The following is a 20,089-nucleotide window of genomic DNA, read 5'->3' on the forward strand; positions in this document are numbered from 1 at the left end:
ACAAAATGAACCGCCATTCATATTGAAAACCCTCTCTCTCACTCTCTGGGCGACTATCCCTGGTGACGTGTCCAGTACACTTTCAAAGTGCTGCTTCGCCATTTTGGACTCTCCTACTCTCCACCTGTTAGGGCGGGAACCCAAAATTTTTCACCCAAAAACCTCATTTCCCTTCTCTCTCTTCCCTCTCGCCTTTTGTCTTTCTCTCCTTTCTTTGTTTGTTTGGCCCTCGATTTTTGGCTTCTTCAACCTCGAGAACTCTAGGGTTTTCTCGTTCGGTCCTCTCCGGGAGTCCGCAATGAGTCTCCGGAAGGGCGCCAAGGTCTGGCTCGAGGACCGCGATTCGGCGTGGGTGCCGGCCGAGGTCGCCGACTTCAAAGGCAAGCAAGTCCAGCTCGTCGCCGCCTCCGGGAAGAAGGTCCGGATTTTTTTTTTTTTTGCGTGATTTGTGGAATTGCGGTGTTGACTTGTGAGGTTCTGACTCTGTGTGTGTGTGTGTGTCTAGGTTTTGGCTTCGCCGGAGAAGCTGTTTCCGAGGGACGCCGACGAGGACGAGCATGGGGGAGTGGATGACATGACCAAATTGACGTATTTGAACGAGCCGGGAGTGCTTTACAATCTTCGGAGGAGATATGCTCTCAATGATATATATGTGAGTGAAATTTCTTCATCAATGTAGTGCTACTGGTAGTTAATCAAAGGGCTTTTTGAATTTCTTTCTTGATTGTGGTTAATTCGGTACTAATTTATGATTTCTGGGCTTACTACTTGGTGGAGTGATGGAATCCATGTCCCAATTTCCATGTTAGTCGAGTATTGTAACTAAATGGTACTGTTAAAGTGACAGTGTTTAAGTTTCCTGTCTTAGTTGACAGTGTTTAGTTGCTTGTCAAATGCATTATTAATTGCTTCGCGATGGTTTACACTTGGCAAGCTACTGGTTCTTGTTTAACCCTAGATAAGACTAAGATAATGCTTTCAATCTCATGCATTCTATAAAATGTTAAAGGTATTCCAAATAAGGGCTTGAGTTCACCCTTTGAGAGTTGACAGGGTTTAATTTGACTGCTTAAATGTACAGGCAAGCACGTGTAATGAGTGTGTATAAGACTTGATAATTAACATCCCTTATTTGACTTCTTTGTTTTGGGTTGGGGGTGGGTTAGGATAAAGACGTAGTATTATTATTCGATGCGGAAAGGGCCATATACATAATGTTCATTCATTATTTCAAATGAGATACTATACCATAACGGTTCTTTTTATGTTTCTATTTTAGGAAATGCATTCATATAACCTTTTTTCTCTTTTTCGGGATTGCAGTGACACTCAACATGAATTGTTTTCTTTTGTCGTTAGACATATACAGGGAGCATTTTGATTGCAGTTAATCCATTCACTAAGCTTCCCCATCTATACAATGTACATATGATGGAGCAATATAGGGGAGCTCCTTTTGGCGAGCTAAGTCCCCATGTTTTTGCTGTGGCTGATGCATCTTATAGGTGTGCTAACTTTTTCTTCTTATATGAAAATTGACTGCTGACCTATGTTACGTTGCCATTACATTTAATGACTTAAGCTAGCTTCTTTATAATCCAGAGCAATGACGACTGAGGGTCGAAGCCAATCAATACTTGTCAGTGGTGAAAGTGGAGCTGGGAAAACAGAGACGACAAAACTGATTATGCAGTATCTTACTTATGTAGGAGGCCGAGCTGCTAGTGATGAGAGAACTGTTGAGCAACAAGTTCTTGAAGTAAGATTTCACATTGATTCAAACAGGTTTACTTTACCAACTATTTGCAATCTGGACAAGACTATGCATAATTTTTTATTCTGTCGTAGATAATGGTTTTTCATATTTGCCACTGAATTTTGGCAAAGAAGGTAGGGTTGAGGTATATGGATTCTCTTTTTCAGTTTGGACTTGGGGGGTCTTCTGGTTGGCCTGAAGCCTAGGAAAAGGAGATGATATTTACCTGTACTGAGAAGTTCAATTACCATGGTGTTCTAATAATTTTTTTTTCCCCATCTTGTTGTTGTTATTGTGTCACTGATTTTATTTTATGCATGGTTCAGTCAAATCCCCTGCTGGAGGCTTTTGGGAATGCGAGGACTGTTAGAAATGACAATTCAAGGTGCGGTATATGCTAGTTCTTATCCCACACTCTCGCTAATTTGATTATGCAGAAGCTAGAAATTGCTTGTTACTGTTCAGTGTTATGTTTTAGCTAGAATGCTAGTATGAAGGGAGATGATATAGATTGTCCTTACCCAAACCTTTCTGCCCTCTTGTTATAATGATATTATGTCATCATAAGAACTTCTTGTTTATTGCATTTGAATGAACTACAATAAGGTTGTTATAGTCTGTAGAGTTATTCTTGCAGCTTTATATCATGCATTTTTCTGTTGGATTTATTCAATGTTACTAATATTTAAACTAAAATTAGTTTTATTTGCATTTTCATACTTCTACGAGCAGTCGTTTTGGCAAGTTTGTTGAGATTCAGTTCGATGCAAACGGGAGAATATCTGGAGCTGCAATTAGAACTTACCTGTTGGAAAGATCCCGTGTTGTGCAGATAACAGACCCTGAAAGGAATTACCACTGTTTTTACCAATTGTGCGCATCTGGAAAGGTACTCTCTATCATGTGTGGATGGATTTTTCTCATGATTACCATTGTACATAACAGTATCTAAGCATCTATGTTCATGTATCTGTTTACATTGTGTCTATATACGCATGCATGCATTTATTAGCACTTTTAAGGACTATGGTGCTAATGTTCCTTGCCCCTCAGGTTGTTTCAAGTTGTTCATGTGTTTGCTTATGTCTGTGTCCATGTACATGACGATAGGTCTTGAATTTATCTTCAAGCTTATATTGTTCATTGGTTGTCTTATTTGTCTAGGATGCAGAAAAGTACAAGTTAGGCCATCCAAGCCACTTTCACTACCTGAATCAAAGCAAGACATATGAACTGGATGGAGTGAGCAATGCGGAAGAATATATGAAGACAAGAACAGCAATGGATATTGTTGGCATCAGCCACGAAGAGCAGGTTTATAAACACTGTCCAAGAGGATGGCTTTTTAAAATGAACAGTTTGATTTTCCCCCTTTTGATAGTTTGTTCGTGGATGTTAATGTAAATCATATGTTTTATTTTTATCCAATCAATAGGAAGCAATATTTCGCACCTTGGCTGCAATTCTACATTTGGGAAATGTTGAATTTTCTCCTGGAAAAGAGCACGACTCTTCAGTTCTAAAGGATCAGACATCCAGCTTTCATATGCAGATGGCTGCTAATCTTTTTATGTAAGTGATTTATGTAGCTTGACTTGAACTTTTATCTTTTCTGAACCGGCATTAGCAGATTGATGGGTAATCTGACTAAATGTGATTGTGGGTCTTTTCTTTTAGGATGTTATATTGTTCTTTATAGGTAACCCTTGGAATTTAATATTTAATGAGTAGAGTAACTTAATTGTTAAACTTTTTTTTTTTTTTTGCTATAGGAGCATTCCAAAATATCCAGAACTGTATAATAGGGTGCATTTATTCTTTCATTTTTTAACCTGGCTTCTTTATAAATCAGGTGTGATGAAAACCTCTTGTTAGCAACATTATCTACTCGTACAATCCAAACTCGTGAAGGAATTATTATTAAAGCTCTCGACTGCAATGGTGCTGTTTCTAGTAGAGATGCATTGGCAAAGACTGTTTATGCACGATTGTTTGACTGGTATGCTTTAACTCCCCCCCTTCAGAGCTGTTCTATTTTTATCTGACTCTTTCTAAAGATTTCTTTTTCATTTTCCTTGGAATTTGATATTTTCATAGGCTTGTCGAGAAGATTAACAGGTCTGTTGGGCAAGACTTGAATTCCCAAATGCAGATAGGAGTATTGGACATTTATGGTTTTGAATGCTTTAAAGACAACAGGTGAGATTGTTAAATCGTCTGTGTTGAAATTTAGTTTATGCCATTACTATGCAATTTTGCTTTACTGTTGGAGTAGTCATTAAGTGCCAACACAGTTTTGTGTGGTTTATTATCATGGTACATTGGTACTCTGAACATACTTGACATGTCCAGAAGGTTTATGAGCCTTCACTTCATAAACTTTCATCGAAGGTTGTCTATTAATTGGTGATAGTCACCGACTCATAGTCTTTGCACCTTAATGTTATTCCTTCATCATTTATCATCATTATTATAAGAATTGATTGTCATTATGATTGTTCTTTATTCCTTTGATTAATTAAGGTATCTCTCTTCCACAGTTTTGAGCAATTTTGCATTAATTTTGCAAATGAGAAGCTGCAGCAACATTTTAATGAGGTGTGTGTTTCTGTTTTATGAAATTAATATACTTTTATCTTCTGTTGTTAAGTAAGTTTGTGTTACTAATAATCCCACTTCTCTCACACTTGCTCCAGCATGTATTCAAGATGGAGCAGGAGGAGTATAGCAAAGAGGAAATCGATTGGAGCTACATTGAATTCATAGACAACCAAGATGTTCTAGATTTGATTGAGAAGGTTGCCCTTCTGTCTCTCAAGTTTGGTCAATACCTAATTTCTAGCAATTTATACATGGACCTTAATGTTATCCTACATTGATTTGCAGAAACCTCTTGGGATAATTGCTCTGTTGGATGAAGCTTGGTAATTACACTAAAATTTGGTGCATGTTATACTCTCTTTAGCGGTTCCATGATTTTTGTCCTTATCCTGATTTTCTTTTCTTTGCAGCATGTTCCCGAAATCAACACACCACACATTTTCAACCAGGTTGTTTCAGAGTTTCCGGGACCATCCAAGGTGGGAGAAGGCAAAATTTTCGGAGACGGATTTTACCTTGTCCCATTATGCTGGAAAGGTATATTATTTTCATGACCTATTTGTGCATCTGTTGATCCACATATTTTTACTAACTAGTCTACTAATTCACTACTTCTGTAGGTCACTTATCACACAGATTTCTTTTTGGATAAAAACCGTGATTATGTTGTGGTGGATCATTGCAATCTTTTGTCTTCCTCGAAATGCCCCTTTGTTGCTGATCTTTTCTGCTCACTACCTGAAGAATCTTCAAGATCATCGTACAAGTTTTCTTCTGTAGCCACTAGATTTAAGGTATATTTAATTTTGGGTGTTTCCTTATTTAACATTCATTGGATGCATGACGTAATAAAAGAAATTAAATGGGAGAAGGCTATTACCATAAGAATATTCTCTTTTATTCTCCATATGTGGCTGGCTATAAATTTATTTCAAGAGCTTGCGTCGGATCGATATCTGATTCATAATTAGACAGTTTATTGGAGAAACAAATAGTGTTTTGCTGATTTAGTTTTGAAGTGATCTTTTCTCCAACTGACCTACATCCAACAAAATCGATGATATATTAGAGAATAGATGTGTGTGTGTGTGTGTGTGTTTGTTGAAGTGTTCATGCTGCTAATATTTCCTCCATGTTATTTTGGGATTTCCAGCAACAACTTCAAGCATTGATGGAAACCCTCAATACAACAGAGCCTCATTATGTACGCTGTGTTAAGCCAAACTCATTGAATCGACCGCAGAAATTTGAGAATCTGAGCATCTTACATCAATTACGTTGTGGGGTTAGTACAATCAAAAACTTTTGTTGGGACTGTTGACATACTTATAGATACCAAAGTTGCCTACATAATATTTTTTAAGGTTGTACTTTGAAGATTTTTTTGATGGTTTGAAGGATCTTACACTTTAGCGTTTAGGGTTTAGGGAACCAAGAAAAGGGAAAACAAAAATAGAATCAGCTATTCTTACATTAATAAAGGAAAATGGTGGTCTCTCTCTCTCTCTCTCTGTGAAGCAAGTGTACCCAAAATTTCATTTCAAGTGTAGTATTTGGCTGCTACATCTACATTATGATGTATCAGATATGACATAGATAAACCATGCAAATTGTTATGATGATTCTTGGTTCAGGGATATGGCAGGGGTTATTATTATTTTCTAAAGAAAAACGAGCTTGAGCACAGTGTTTGGTTTTTAAAAGGGATTTGGATGTTAATTTAAGATGTTAAGAGCTGGTACAAAAACAGGATGAAACATGGTTAAGAAAGAAAATATTTAACAAATTTGGTATGTTATTTTATTGTGTTTAATCAAACTGTATCTTAGCGCTTGGACCTGTATGATATGGGTCTTATTATAGCTGTTTGGTGTTACGAATCTGTATCTGGGGAACAAGGAACAAATCTATACCAACCAATTAACTATCATGCACTTGTTGTAGTTTCCCCACTCACTGACTTGGTGCATTTTGTTTTTAATTGATGGCACATTGATAAAGCTGTTTCATCCAATGATTCTCTTATTTGACTTTAGGGTGTTTTAGAGGCTGTTCGGATAAGTCTGGCAGGTTATCCCACACGTAGAACTTACTCAGAGTTTGTAGATCGTTTTGGATTATTAGCTCCTGAATTAATGGACATAAGGTAGATTCATTCATCTTTCTTAATGTTTTCTAATGTTCACTTTATTTGTTTTGGTTGTTCCATTTAGACATCCACATAGTCAAAGCTGGATGATTCTATTTATCTGTTTTTGTTTGTTTTAATTTATAATTTTCTTTTATTCTTCTATTACTTCATTTTTTTATCTTCCAAAAGTTTTTTGCACAATTTTTTTCGCCTTCCCTTATTCTGCATACTAATATCGTAAACTTCTTTGATTTATTATGTCTATGTAGCTATGATGAAAAATCTACAACTGAGAAAATTCTGAAGAATTTGAAGCTTGAGAATTTTCAGGTACTTGTCCTATAATCATGTATCTAGGCTGTTCTCAATTTATTATTGCTCATGCATGTATTCATTTATGTTTGAAAGCATTGTGAGTGGGCATGTATCTGTATGGTGAACACTGTTAATATTTGAAAATTATCATGTGTAGTAAATAATTGACAAGGATCTCTGTTCTTTCTTTTGAAGTTGGGTAGGACCAAAGTGTTTCTTAGGGCTGGTCAAATTGGTGTTTTGGACTCCAGACGCGCTGAGGTCTTGGAAAATGCTGCAAAGCGTATTCAATGTCAGTTGCGAACATTCGTTGCTCGCAGGAATTTTGTTTCAACTCGAGCTGCTGCATTAGCACTTCAAGCTTTTTGTAGAGGTTCTTTCGATTGCTTCTGCCAGATTTCATCAGAAATGCAAAATCTTATTCTTCCTGTCACTTTATTGAGATTTTTTATATATTGATTTTCTATTCTTTTTCTGTTTTTAATGTTTGCAGGATTCCTTGCTAGAGCACTTTATGCTTTAAAACGAGAGACAGCTGCTGCTATTTTCATACAGAAACATGTCCGAAGGTGGCTATTGAGGCATGCGTATGTTGAATTATATTCAGCTGCTGTTACCATACAGTCCAATATTCGTGGTTTTTCAACCCGCCAAAGATTTGTGCATGGAAAAAAACATAAAGCTGCAACTATGATACAGGTAAACAAATTTCCTGTGTTATAATTTGCCTTGTGCAGAGTAGTAATATTATTTAAGGTTGTGAAAGTGGCGTTATAAGTGCAGCCTCTGCAATGTTTGGTGTGCTTTTAATCTTTGGTGCACTTGTCTTGGGTTGGGGGAAAATTGTTAGTAATAGCAGCATGCTGTTACTTATAGAGTTGTGTTCTATTCATACATTCATATATGTCTTCTGTGTAATGTCATCTGGCTGGCTTCTGCTTCATATGCCATCATAGCTTGGTTTTATTTTGACATAATATAAATTTGTTAGGCTCGGTGGAGGATGCGCAAGGTTCGCTCAGCTTTCCAACACCATCAAGCTTCTATTGTAGCAATACAATGTCTTTGGAGGCGGAAGTTGGCTAAGAGAGAGCTTCGAAAGCTTAAACAGGTGAGTGAAATTACATTGCTTCTCTTACATACAAATATGCATAAAAGGTATCTAATGCAGCAGCCACAATTTGGTTAGAAAAGAAATATCCTCTTTGGAAGCCGAAGACTGAGCCCCTTTTTTGGTCCAAAGGGAAGTCTCGGTGGTAGTTTAAGGGTCTTGCAAGTCATTTTTCAGTTATATGAAGAGTATTTATGAGTCTAGTAATTCAGAGTGTATTTAAGTATTAAGGTGAGTACTCAAGAGTCTTGAGTGTGTCTTTATGTCTATTTAAGTCTATTTATGTCTTTTATTTAAGGGTCTTATTATTATTAAGTCTTTAATTGAGTCTTCTGGTGTTCTAGGAGTCAAAGGGTAATGTATTTTAAGCTTGTAAATATGGCTACCTATTGTAAACCCAAATCAGATTGGAATGAAATAAACTCAAGTTGTTGAAAGGGTTGGTGCCTGGTTTTCTCCCTAACCTCCCTCGACTATTTTTCCCTTGTACAGCTAGAAACCCTCCGTTTCTTCTAAAACCTTTCTGCTCTCTTAATCTCTCGACATTCCCCAACCCACCATAATCATACTTTCACCAACTGTTGCTCTGTTCTGCATCAGTATCGCAACACCATTAATTTTTCATTTACTATTTGCAGCTGGCAAATGAAAGTGGTGCCTTACGTTTAGCTAAGACTAAACTTGAGAAGCAATTGGAAGATCTCACTTGGCGATTGCAGCTTGAGAAAAGAATGCGGGTATATTTTTCTTCTGTGCAAATTGTTCATTCCAATACTTCGTGTAGTACTGGCAATGAAGGTACTTTTTACCTTAAAAAATGTTGGAAGGCGCTGTTTTTCGTATAAACAATTAGTATTATCTTGACTCTGTCTCACCCAAATTTAACTATATGACAAACTACTGTGCTCATATGGATACTTGAAGTTCCTTTCTTATTGCAAGCTTTATGGAATGCAGGTTTCTAATGAAGAAGCTAAGTCAGCAGAAATTTTAAGGCTTCAGACAGTGGTGGAATCTTTGAACCTTGAGTTAGAGGCATCAAACCTGGCAACAATTAATGAGTGCAACAAGAATGCAGTGCTACAGAATCAATTGGAACTGTCAGGGAAAGAAAAATCTTCTTTGGAAAGAGAACTCAAGGATATGGCTGAATTGAGAAAGGAAAATGCACTTTTAAAAGTGAGGGATGCGATGCTTATTGAATTTTATTTTTTGAAAATTTTCTAGTTTAATTAGATAATTGAAATTATGAAACATGAACTACTCTGTGGATGCTTAAACCTCCTTGCTTAACTTCTTCCTGTTAAAAATTTGATCACAGAGCATTTTGGACCATTTTATGGGTTTGCAGTGTGTATTCCTTGAAAAATTGCTTAACTATTTTGTTTGCAGAGTTCTTTGGATGCTTTGGATAAGAAGAATTCTGATATGGAGAATGAGCTTTGCAAGGCTCAGAAAAACAGTAATGACACCATTCAAAAGCTGCAGGAATTTGAACACAAGTGTTATGATCTCCAACAGAATGTAAACAGGTGTTTTTTTAGAAATTCATGACTTACTCCAATTCTTCTCATTATGTATATAATTCTAGATATTGATTTTAAATATGTATTTTTCTGTAAATATATTTTTTTCTTTTCAGTTTCTGCATCTGTTATGCTCTTATATCTTAATTTGTGCTTACTAATTTTTTTAATTTACAGTCTTAAGGAGAAACTCTCGGTTTTAGAGGATGAGAATCACATCATGCGACAAAAATCCCTTGCTGTGTCTCCAAAGAGCAATCGACGTGGTTATGAAAAGGCATCAGTTCCCGAGGTAATATATGCAGATTAAATGTTTTCACCTACAGAACTTTCTTTTTTCTAAGTGCCTGCATTGCAAACATCCCATTATTTTCAATTTCTCCTTGTAAACACTACAATGATTGGAATTGCCAGCATCCCACTGTTTAAGTTTTGAGAACAGTGGCAAAATAATGAACTTATCATTTGCTTACCTATATTTTCTGTCTTGTCACTAGTGTGCAACTTTTGTCCATAAGATTTTCTCTTGGTAGTAAAGTGCTTTTTCATTTGTATATTAGAGCCATGAGTTTTTCTAAGATTATTGTTTTTAAATGGTAACAGAAGAACTCTGGTGCACTTGTTCCCCACACTGATCGAAAGCCTGAATTTGTAAGACATGATATCTCTCTCCCAATCTCTCTCTCTCTAATTGTTGTAACAAACATCTTTCTTCTAAATGTATGATATATCTGATGCAGGAGTCACCCACACCTTCAAAACTTATAACACCCTTTTCACATGGCCTGTCCGAATCACGGCGAACAAAGTTAGCAGTGGAGAGGCACCAGGTTGTAACTCTTATTGTTTCTTGGGCCTGATATTCATCTTTTGGAATTCACGGTCATCTTGTTACTGATTGTAATTAGCGTTATCTTCAATACTGTAATTGTGTTTAGCACCTTGCTTTGATGTGTACAGGAGAACTATGAATTCCTATCAAGGTGTATTAAAGAGGATATTGGGTTTAAAGACAGTAAACCATCGGCGGCTTGTATCATATACAAATGCCTTCTTCAGTGGCATGCTTTTGAGTCTGAGCGGACAGTTATTTTTGATCATATAATTGAGGGGATAAATGATGTTCTGAGGGTAACTATCTTCTATCTAGTTAATTTGTGCTTATGTTTTGGATGTTTTCTCATACCTGAAATACATAACGTTCGAGAACTTCAATTTTTGTTATTTTTATTGTTTCAGGTTGGGGATGAGAACATTACCTTGCCATATTGGCTATCCAATGCCTCAGCACTTCTATGTCTACTGCAGAGGAATTTAAGACCAAATGGTTTCCCAGCAACTCAGCGTTCAGCTGGGTCTTCCAGTTTAGCTCTTAGGATTGCGCATGTAAGTTGCAATTAAATGTGGGCTCACTGAATTTTTCGTTGTTCATTTAATCTCGTTGGTAAATTTCATATTGCATTTTCACAGGGACTGACATCACCATTTAAACAAGGAGATGGTATGTCACATTTAGAAGCAAGATATCCAGCTATACTGTTCAAACAACAGCTTACTGCTTGTGTAGAAAAAATATTTGGCTTGATGCGTGACAGTTTGAAGAAGGAGTTGGCTCCACTATTGGGATCATGCATTCAGGTGACTTGGGCTAATCTGTTTCTAATTCAAATTATAGGGGCATAATCACTGTATTCATTTTATTTTTCTATTGTTAGCACCAGTCCAGAATCTATATCCATGTTTAGTGTGCTCATTCAGTGGTACAGTGGTTTTGTCTTTTTTTATTTTTGATCCTTGGCTATTCATATTATTTGTTAGGCACCCAAAGCTGCACGAGTTCATGCTGGGAAGTCTAGATCACCTGGTAATGCTCCTCAACAATTGACTGGGAGTCAGTGGGACAACATAATCAAGTTTCTGGATAACCTTATGATTCGATTACGTGGAAATCATGTATGTGGGCTAGATTTTTCTCATTCATTTATATAGCACTTTTGTTGCTTTGAATCTATATATCTCATGCTTTACCACTTTTTCTCATTCATGTTAACCCAAGCTATATATAGAGTTGAGTAAGACTTGCTAGTCATCAGATGATTTTATTGATATATGTCATCTATGATGGAGTCAACTCTTTATTGTTTACGCGCCAAGTTTAGGGTCCTATCATATGTCATCTAATTGTTGTTGAAGAAGCTTAAAAAATATTTGCTGCACCCTTGATGAGTGAAACACCAGGTTTTACTCCTGGGCGTGAGTGTTTAAAAGTTGCAATTGAATGCTGTTTCGTTTTGACCTTTTATTTTGATTCTGACCTAAGCGTTATACTTTATTCAGGTACCTTCATTTTTCATTCGTAAGCTAATTACACAGGTCTTTTCGTTCATCAATATGTCACTTTTCAACAGGCAAGAGTTTACTGCTATTTCTGTTTTTATATTGCTTGTTTAGTTAATTTCCAATGATTTATTGATTCCTCCTTTTTTCCCTTGGTAGTCTGCTTCTGCGACGTGAGTGTTGCACATTTTCGAATGGAGAATATGTAAAATCAGGTCTAGCTGAACTGGAGAAGTGGATTGTCAACACAGGGGATGAGGCAAGTAAAATTCCATGTTGCAAGAATTTTCTGTTTAAGTAGTTTATACTTTGCTCTGAATCTTCGATCGGTGTAGTTTGTAGGAACCTCCTGGCACGAGCTAAATTATATTAGGCAAGCTGTTGGTTTTCTGGTATATGAGCTAAAACTTTTCCTTTGACATATTAAAATCCATGATCTATCAGAATTCAGGAACCTTTTCTGCTTGTTGCAATTGGTATAGGTGATTCATCAGAAGAGGAGAAAATCTCTGGATGAGATTAGGCAGGACCTTTGTCCGGTATGATTCTTTTGCTTGTGAATGTCTCAATTTTATGCTGTCCTATCATTCTCAGTGTGGACAACCTTCAAACTCACAAACTGAACGTATCGTGGTGGTGATCATTGTACAGGCATTGACAATTAGGCAAATCTATCGAATTAGTACCATGTACTGGGATGACAAATATGGCACACAGAGTGTGTCCAATGAGGCATGTTTGCATACTTGGTTCCTTGTTTCATAAATCTGTGATTATGGACCCATTTTTATTTCTCTCTTTTAACATTATCTTGCTGCTGGCAGGTGGTTGCCCAAATGAGGGAGCTTTTGAACAAGGACAACCAGAATCTAACCTCCAATTCATTCCTATTGGATGATGATCTAAGGTAATCTGCTTTGCATTGGGATATTGGGTGTAATTATGTTCACAACAAAATCATGCTTCCTGTACGATTCAAAATCGAATGGCAGAACTTTTTACCTTAAATATTTTTCTCCTTGAACATTTTTAAACCATGGGCATGAAGCTGATTTTACATACACTTGCTTCACATTTGGGTTTTTGCCATCTTAAGTTAGAACTGGATCCTTTTGACTTTCTGAATTTCTCATCTTACTTTGCATGCATTGCAGATGCTTTTCTTCTTGTCTCTCATATTTTGGTTTTCTAAACTTTTGATTTTCTAATTGCAGCATTCCATTCTCTACGGAAGATATTGACAAGGCAATCCCGCTTATTGATCCTTCAGATATCGAAATTCCATCTTCCTTGTCTGGTTATTCTTGTGTTCAGTTTCTTGTCCAGCACCAGAATGAAATAGTCCGTTCGTCCCAAGTAGTTGCTGCATAAGCTTGTTCTGAATTTGATGAGTAAAACAGTGCTTCCTTTGAAGTTATAAGGTGTAGGGAACAGTGGCTTCTCTCCTCCCAGACAAGACATGGAGCAGTAGTCATCTAAGTATTAGTGGCTTCTCTCCACCCAGACAAGACTTGGAGCAGTAGTCATCTAAATATTAGAGGGTGACTCCGTTCATTGCTCTAATTTGTTATTAGTGTTCCGGGGGTTCATCAGGCCTGATGAATTCATTTCCCTTCAATCATTTGTAGGTTTAGGACTGGTTGATTGAAATTAGGTTGAATTATATCTTATTAGGTTCTTTATTCTTTTTTTTTTTCCTTTGTTTTTGGGGGGAGGGTTGTGGATAGTTGAACTTCGCCTAAGGTGACACTTTGTACCCTTGGAATCTGGTTCATGTTGTATTATAGTGTCAATGTAAATTCTTTTGTACATTTAGCGGTGGCCATTGAGGAATTTGATTCATTGTTGTGATACATGAACTGGAATTTTAACTAGTCTTTTATAGCATTACTTTGGAAAACCATCATTAGATTGTAACCAAAAAGGAAAGAAAACCAGCATAAGATATGTGTAATAGAAGATGAGGTTTCTGGCACTGGCATCAAAGCATCAAACCACCGATATTGGCACTTCATATTTGTAACAATATACATGGATTGCATATTCTTCCCTGTGGGTTTTACTAGTTAAGTATATGTACAAACTAACAATGAAAGTTCTAGGGTTACATTTTCAAACAAGATTAGATCAGATACTACTCAACTCTAAAGCAAACGATGCTTTGTGATATGGGCAAGAACGGTGTGGCGTTTCAAGTCAGGGCTGCAAATTTGGTTTTGAAGGAAAGAAGCGAGAAGTGGTATTTACAGCTGCAGAAGTGGCACATTCTTGCAAATCAGCCAAGGATAATGATCGCCAAGCAACGTGATTTCCGAGTTTATTGAAGGATGGAGGAGTAAGGGAGCTTGAATTGGAATCACCACTTGTACTGGGACTGGTTTCCGAGCTGCACATTGCCACGGCCAAAGCCAAGGTGCTTTGACTTGCGGTGATTGTTCTCTTTGAGGAGGACTTTGATATCCCACCCCTACAACTCAGTGGGGAATTCCGATTCTTGTCCCAGAAGAGATTCGAAGCGAGCAGGTTCCTGCGTTTCCTGGTATAGGCATTATCTGGCTTCGCAATCTCTTTAATGGAGGAAGAAGTTGAAACATCTGCCAGACTCGTGAAGGACTTGGATTTGTAGTTATAGAACTTGGAGATGCCTCTCCTGCAAAACCACCATTTAGTCATATGAATATCAATCAATAGGGCACTCATCCAACCAAGATAGTAGTAATTGATTTGCAATATATTGATCACCATGTGCTTTGGTATACAAAATCAACAATCTAGCTATCAACTACGAACAGATTCCTAGCGAAAAAGTCCTTTATCTTCAACCATAATCTCAACAAAATCGAAAAATGTGTAGATTCTTGTGGAACACTACAGCCTATTTGCCTTCAAAGTTCAAATTAATGTTCACAAATATTTAATTTAGAACAACAATACATAACGACACGAATTTTCTACCCCATGATTCAAGGAAAAATGATATAAAACAAAACAAAAATCGCAGAAAAAGAAAATGGAAGTTCGGTTCTAACCTGATAGGCAAAACCTCCTCCAAAGCCTCCATCATATCCAAAGGACCATTATACGAGCTCTGAGCCTCGTCATTTTCCTCGTCGCCTTCGTCCGACAACCCGTCGCTGTTCTTCCCAATCGACGTCGACGAGGAAGACGCAACGGCCGGAGCTCTATCCTCTCCCGGCGACGACTCGAATATCAAGCCAAAAGACATGGCCCCACCGTGCATGAAGCCAGACGAGGGCGCGACATCACCGATCCTATCCAATGCGATCGACATGAATGAATGCAAATCCGAATCCAAATCCGAATCCAAATCCAGGCAAATAAGGTTTGGTTGTGAATATATATAAACTACCGAGAGAAATGAGAAGCAGATCCAGAGAGAGCAACCTACATTGTCCTTATCTATCTATCTATTTAATCCACCATTTTATATATATATATATATATATATATATATATATATATATAGGTACTGTAATTACTTAATCTATTTATAGCTAAGATGATTAAGATTAAGTGGCTAGGCCATTGATTATAGAGTTGATTAGAGGATAATGCACCTGGAAATAATAATATTTTATTTTTATTTTGGTAGCTGTTAAAGCCAGAACACTCGGCCTTATCCTCATTACGAGAAAGCGTCCCATTACCAACTGGATGTACGTCCCACTACTTATCACGAGCTGTTATCATCTGCTTCGCAACCTCATTCTACTCATAACGGCTTTCTTTTTTCCTGTTTTTATTTTTAGCTGTTTCTATAAAAATCAGCACAACGACAAATAACGATCTGGATATAATGTAAATAATGGTCTGACTACTTCTACAGATAAACAGAAAAATGTAAGATACTTCGTTCTGGTTATTTTTACAGATAAACATAAGCATAAAAATACAAGAAACTTCAGACGTTTTAAATAATAACCTCGTAATCAATCTAAATAGAATGTAAATAACGACACTATTTATTTACACGCTTATGATAATAATAATTTTTTTTTTTTTAAGAAATAATTAGTTCTAAATTCACATAATCAAGTTCGTAGTAGTCATCATTCGCTGAGTGATAAGTCCATAATTTGTAATTTATTTGTAATTCTTAATTAGAAGAATATATGATTCATTTTGTGCATAGGACTTTTGTAGCCAAAAAAGATCGTGCCACGACTTTTTTCTAATGGGTTGAGAAATTGAGTCCACCAAAGTGAAGAGGTAGGTGATCACAACCAAATCCCATGTTTTTTATAAATTCAGGGGCGTTATTCCGAAATACCTGCTCGAACTGCCAACAGTTTTTGGTGAGGAACTATTTTGCCACGTGGAACCTATAATTAAGCACCCACGTTGAGAAATGAGGTCGGTTCTGGTCGGGTGGATAACGTGGCAATAAGAAAGGTCACTGATCCTCGTGAATGGTGAGGCTTATCCAAAATGAGTAGGACCCAACAAGGTAAACCAGCCTTACGGTATTTCGGATAAGATCTTTGTCTCCCCAACTGGGTTACACTGAGCCTGCTCTAGTTTTAACTTTAATCAAGTTCTGATCATTAGGTTTGATTGAAAACAAATCTTGCGATGCTTCGGAATATCTGATACAATAGCTCGTCAACTGATTGATATAGTGTTATTTATTCCGAAACATAATATAAAAAATTTATTTAAAAAAAACAGAAAAAAGATTTAGCCTATCTAACTCTTACATTGAACCCATGATAATTAGTTAATCACAATGTCAAAATTATAACTTACTAACAGTTCTATAACTCTTAAAATAGACTTAATGTTTATCATCTAATTTGAAATTAAAATAGTAAGTGGTCGGCTAACACGTGTCACTGTGTCATTGTGGCAAGGAGATAATCAATTATTCAATTTTATCTTGAATTCTTGATGATTTCAGCTTGGTGTGGCATCTAGGCGATGCTTAAGCAATGATGGCAACGTGTGGCTAATGTAAGTTAAGAAGAAAACTGGGGTACTGCGTACACATTATGTTGGGTGTGTACGTATTAATATCACGATTTTGTAAAGAAGATATTGATTCCATTAATTAATTAGTGTAATGAGAGGTTAAGAGTTATGTCCAACGTTACAAAATCATTTCTGTGGTTTAGCATGGTACACACATTGGGGGTCTCGTGGTCTAAACAATGTTTAATAACATTATGAGCTCACAACACTAGTTGGAATTCCATCTGGGCGGTCCTGGAAATTAACACTAAACTTAATTAATGTTAGTAAACTATAAGGGTGAAGAAAACAAGACAGAAACTTTGTGGGAAATTTTCTGATATTACTTCATTGAATTAAACTGATTACAAGAGTGCACATTTATACAAGGGGGAAAGACAAGCAACCATACTTTTATCCTCAACTAAGCCCATAACTATGTTTAACAACCCTATCTTAACAACTAAGGTAAGGCATGAACAGTATAAATTAATGTACAAACCAGTAAACTAAGCCATACTGCTACTGCCAATAAAGGGTCGTATTAGTTGACATTTTAAACCACAAGAATGATCATTTCCAATTAGATGATTGTTGTCATATTCATCATTGTGGTTCGGACCAAGACTAGTCAAACCACATAAACAAACAATTTATAATGGAAAACCATGAGCTAGGTTGTTAATTAGTAACTCTTAGCCCTTACTCAAAAGTTTGACGAATTTCATATATATTGATTACATAAATGTTCACTTGGTCGCCAATGACTAAGTGAACACTACTCTACATATAATCAGTACTATAAAGCATGTAAGCGCGCAACTGCAAATTTTAGATAGGTATACATAAATTTGCGTCAATTTACAGCGATTGTGGTGAATTCTTATTCGAATGTCACTGTCAAAAAAATGCTGGCCATAGTCTGTACTATATATACATTTAATTCGTTCATCACGCAATAGACTTGGTTGCGAGCTTTGCCAAGACCCCAACCGCTAGTGAATTGACGTAGGTGCATGGCTCAGTCATCGCAGACTCCCACCGCTTGTCGTTGAACTTATCGTCCTTGTCAGGCCCTCCCAAGATGGCACCGGTCAGCTCGTTAGGGTTTGGTGTATCCTTGTTGTACCAGTACACGAAGCTCATGGGGCAGCTGACCTGGCTGGTATCAGCCCCCACGGGAATCGACGCACCCCGGTGGTGCGCCTGTGTCGGGGGGTTGCTGCCGAAGCCAACCATGTAGGATTTGCCGTTAGGGTTGTTGCCTAGCAATAGGTCGATTTGTTTCTTAGCGAAGGCCATAAGGTGGGTGCTATCGAACTGTTTATCGGAACATATGACCTTTTGGTTGTGTCGGGCTAGAATGTCGCTGTAGACGCTGAACACCATGGCGGTCCCGGTGACATATTGAGAGTTGGCCCCGTCTCTGAGGTGGACCATACCGGCCGGAGTGGTGTGGACTTGCATGTATGGACTCTCGGGGAGGTTCGAGCAAATGTAGCTGTCTGCTTGGTTCTTGTAGTTTTCTAGTTCCTTTTCGCCCTCAAAGAACAGCTGCAACAATATTTGGAAATTTTCACAATTTTTTTAATTTTTAATAATAGACTTGAAGATTACACGATATTAGTGCCTCAGTAAAAAGTGGAGAAAATTAATTAATTACCTTGGAGACAAGGACTTGAGCTCCAGCATACTTAAGATCCCAGCTAAACTCAGCCACGGTAGCGGGAATGGCCTCTTCGTGTATGTAAGTTAAGTACTCTGGTCTTTTGGTGGCCATATACAACCATGTCGCTGCCCACAATAGCTCGTCCTACAACCACATATTCCAAAACAGGTAAGAAAATTAGATGAGGATCGATTTTGTCATATAAGATTTTGATTTTGTTAGGTAGATTTTCGATCGTTACATTGTAGCCGGAGAAGGAGCAGTAGAAAGGGCACTCTCCGTCGTAAGTTCCTTTATGAGTTTTGGCCATTTGGAAGAGCTACAAGAAAGGGGAAAAATTAGAAGTAGGTCGAAAACTCGACAACCTAGCTTGAAATAAATTAATTGATTAAACTGAAACATATGGATGTATATATACCAGCTTGGCTTTGTTGAGGAGACGACGAGCATAGACCTGATCAGTGGATCTGAACGCGATGGAAGCAGCAGCCATTGCAGCTGAGGTTTCACCTGCAATTTCTGATCCGGGAGTGTTCTCATCGATCCTATACACAGTTCTTGGTGTCCTCATCTCTTCTGGTCGAACCCAACATTGATGGTCTAGATTGGGGTCTCCTACTTGAACGTACAACTTGTGTTTGGAAATAGCTTTGAAAAAGTAATCGGTTCCCCATTTAATGCCGTCCATGACATTTTGCAATTCGCCCGTAGCCTTTAGCTCCGAATTGTATTGGATGGCGGCCCACGACAGGGTTGTGATCGTAAAAGCCATCGGAAGTCCGTACTTGACATTGTCGCCGGCATCATAATATCCCCCAGAAAGGTCCACCTGTGACCAAAATTGACAAATTAAAAACACAGCCACCAAAACTAAAACTCGATACAAATTCATGTGATTCAACTGACCCTAATGATTAAGGGTCATGCATACATGCATGCATGAGTATACCAAAATTTTGGTGGGAAATGCACATATGAAGTCTTTTTTATCATGAAAAGAACGCCACACGTGATCGGCATAGATAGAGAGATGTACGTACATTTACTAGTTTTCCATCGTCGAGGGCGGAGTCTCCTCTCCATTTTGGTCTGTGATTAGGAGGGAGCTTCCCTGACCTTTGTGCCTCAAGGAAGATGATGGACTTGGTTAGCGCATCCTTGTAATTCAAATCAGCATTTACACAGAGGAGGAGTCCTTCAAAGAGTGCGAGCCACACAACAATGATCGCCGAGGGTTTACCCACATGCATGATGTTCCTATAGATTAAACCTTTTTTTTTCTTTCTTTTTTCAGAATAATCTATAGATGTAGATTAAACTTGGCGATGATGGAAATGCAGAAAACCTCGCTTCTTTAATAGTCGAGCAACTAGGGAGAGGGAGAGGAAAAAAAGGTTGGATTTCTGTTTGGACGGCCGTTAATTTTATTTCTTGGGATACTAATTAACAGAATGATGGTGGCGGAGGGATCGGAGTTTAATCAACGGAAGCCATTTTTGGGAGGAGGAAGGAGCTTAAACGTGGGGTGGGAATTGAAGAAAGCATTTGGACTACAGGTTTACTAATAACCGTTTCATGCCTATATCTACCTCTTTTCTGTACTTGAATTTGACGGTAGATATTTACCGGACTAATATTGAGACACCCAGAATAGTAAAACGATCGAGCAAAAAAG

The 20,089-nt window shown here is 37.6% G+C and overlaps 3 protein-coding genes across 7 annotated transcripts; 1 reads left to right on the plus strand and 2 right to left on the minus strand.

Moving 5' to 3' along the window:
• Nucleotides 1–32: 32 nt before the first annotated feature.
• Nucleotides 33–13,630, plus strand: LOC112170334 (myosin-15). Of its 5 annotated transcripts, XM_024307588.2 has the most exons (38): nucleotides 33–418; nucleotides 506–652; nucleotides 1,360–1,505; nucleotides 1,603–1,759; nucleotides 2,083–2,141; nucleotides 2,489–2,645; nucleotides 2,921–3,070; nucleotides 3,192–3,328; nucleotides 3,609–3,755; nucleotides 3,854–3,955; nucleotides 4,297–4,354; nucleotides 4,453–4,554; nucleotides 4,643–4,680; nucleotides 4,768–4,894; nucleotides 4,978–5,151; nucleotides 5,511–5,642; nucleotides 6,394–6,503; nucleotides 6,758–6,818; nucleotides 6,999–7,176; nucleotides 7,297–7,502; nucleotides 7,795–7,914; nucleotides 8,553–8,651; nucleotides 8,872–9,093; nucleotides 9,307–9,446; nucleotides 9,618–9,732; nucleotides 10,044–10,091; nucleotides 10,181–10,270; nucleotides 10,401–10,571; nucleotides 10,680–10,826; nucleotides 10,911–11,078; nucleotides 11,259–11,393; nucleotides 11,778–11,848; nucleotides 11,937–12,036; nucleotides 12,113–12,169; nucleotides 12,260–12,316; nucleotides 12,429–12,509; nucleotides 12,602–12,684; nucleotides 12,992–13,630. In XM_024307588.2, exons 1-38 carry the CDS (start codon nucleotides 299–301, stop codon nucleotides 13,146–13,148), a joined length of 4,569 nt encoding a protein of 1,522 aa, XP_024163356.1. In that variant the 5' UTR covers nucleotides 33–298; the 3' UTR covers nucleotides 13,149–13,630. The 5 variants fall into 5 exon arrangements, 4 of the variants coding, with proteins under 4 accessions (XP_024163356.1, XP_040364124.1, XP_024163357.1 ...); XM_040508190.1 differs by lacking the exon at nucleotides 12,113–12,169; XM_024307589.1 differs by lacking the exon at nucleotides 33–418 and having other exon boundaries at nucleotides 519–652; nucleotides 1,324–1,505.
• A 131-nt stretch (nucleotides 13,631–13,761) lies between these two features.
• Nucleotides 13,762–15,222, minus strand: LOC112170337. The gene is made up of 2 exons (XM_024307596.2): nucleotides 14,807–15,222; nucleotides 13,762–14,427 (listed from the first exon to the last, which is right to left on the minus strand). The coding sequence occupies exons 1-2, from the start codon at nucleotides 15,067–15,069 to the stop codon at nucleotides 13,974–13,976; spliced, it is 717 nt and encodes a 238-aa protein (XP_024163364.1). The 5' UTR covers nucleotides 15,070–15,222; the 3' UTR covers nucleotides 13,762–13,973.
• A 2,334-nt stretch (nucleotides 15,223–17,556) lies between these two features.
• LOC112174024 (endoglucanase 16) lies at nucleotides 17,557–19,833 on the minus strand. The gene is made up of 5 exons (XM_024311718.2): nucleotides 19,455–19,833; nucleotides 18,833–19,243; nucleotides 18,656–18,733; nucleotides 18,409–18,558; nucleotides 17,557–18,299 (listed from the first exon to the last, which is right to left on the minus strand). Exons 1-5 carry the CDS (start codon nucleotides 19,662–19,664, stop codon nucleotides 17,697–17,699), a joined length of 1,452 nt encoding a protein of 483 aa, XP_024167486.1. The 5' UTR covers nucleotides 19,665–19,833; the 3' UTR covers nucleotides 17,557–17,696.
• Between the last annotated feature and the right edge of the window lie 256 nt (nucleotides 19,834–20,089).

This window comes from Rosa chinensis, chromosome 6 (genome assembly GCF_002994745.2).
Source record: "Rosa chinensis cultivar Old Blush chromosome 6, RchiOBHm-V2, whole genome shotgun sequence".
NCBI classification, from domain to species: domain Eukaryota; kingdom Viridiplantae; phylum Streptophyta; class Magnoliopsida; order Rosales; family Rosaceae; genus Rosa; species Rosa chinensis.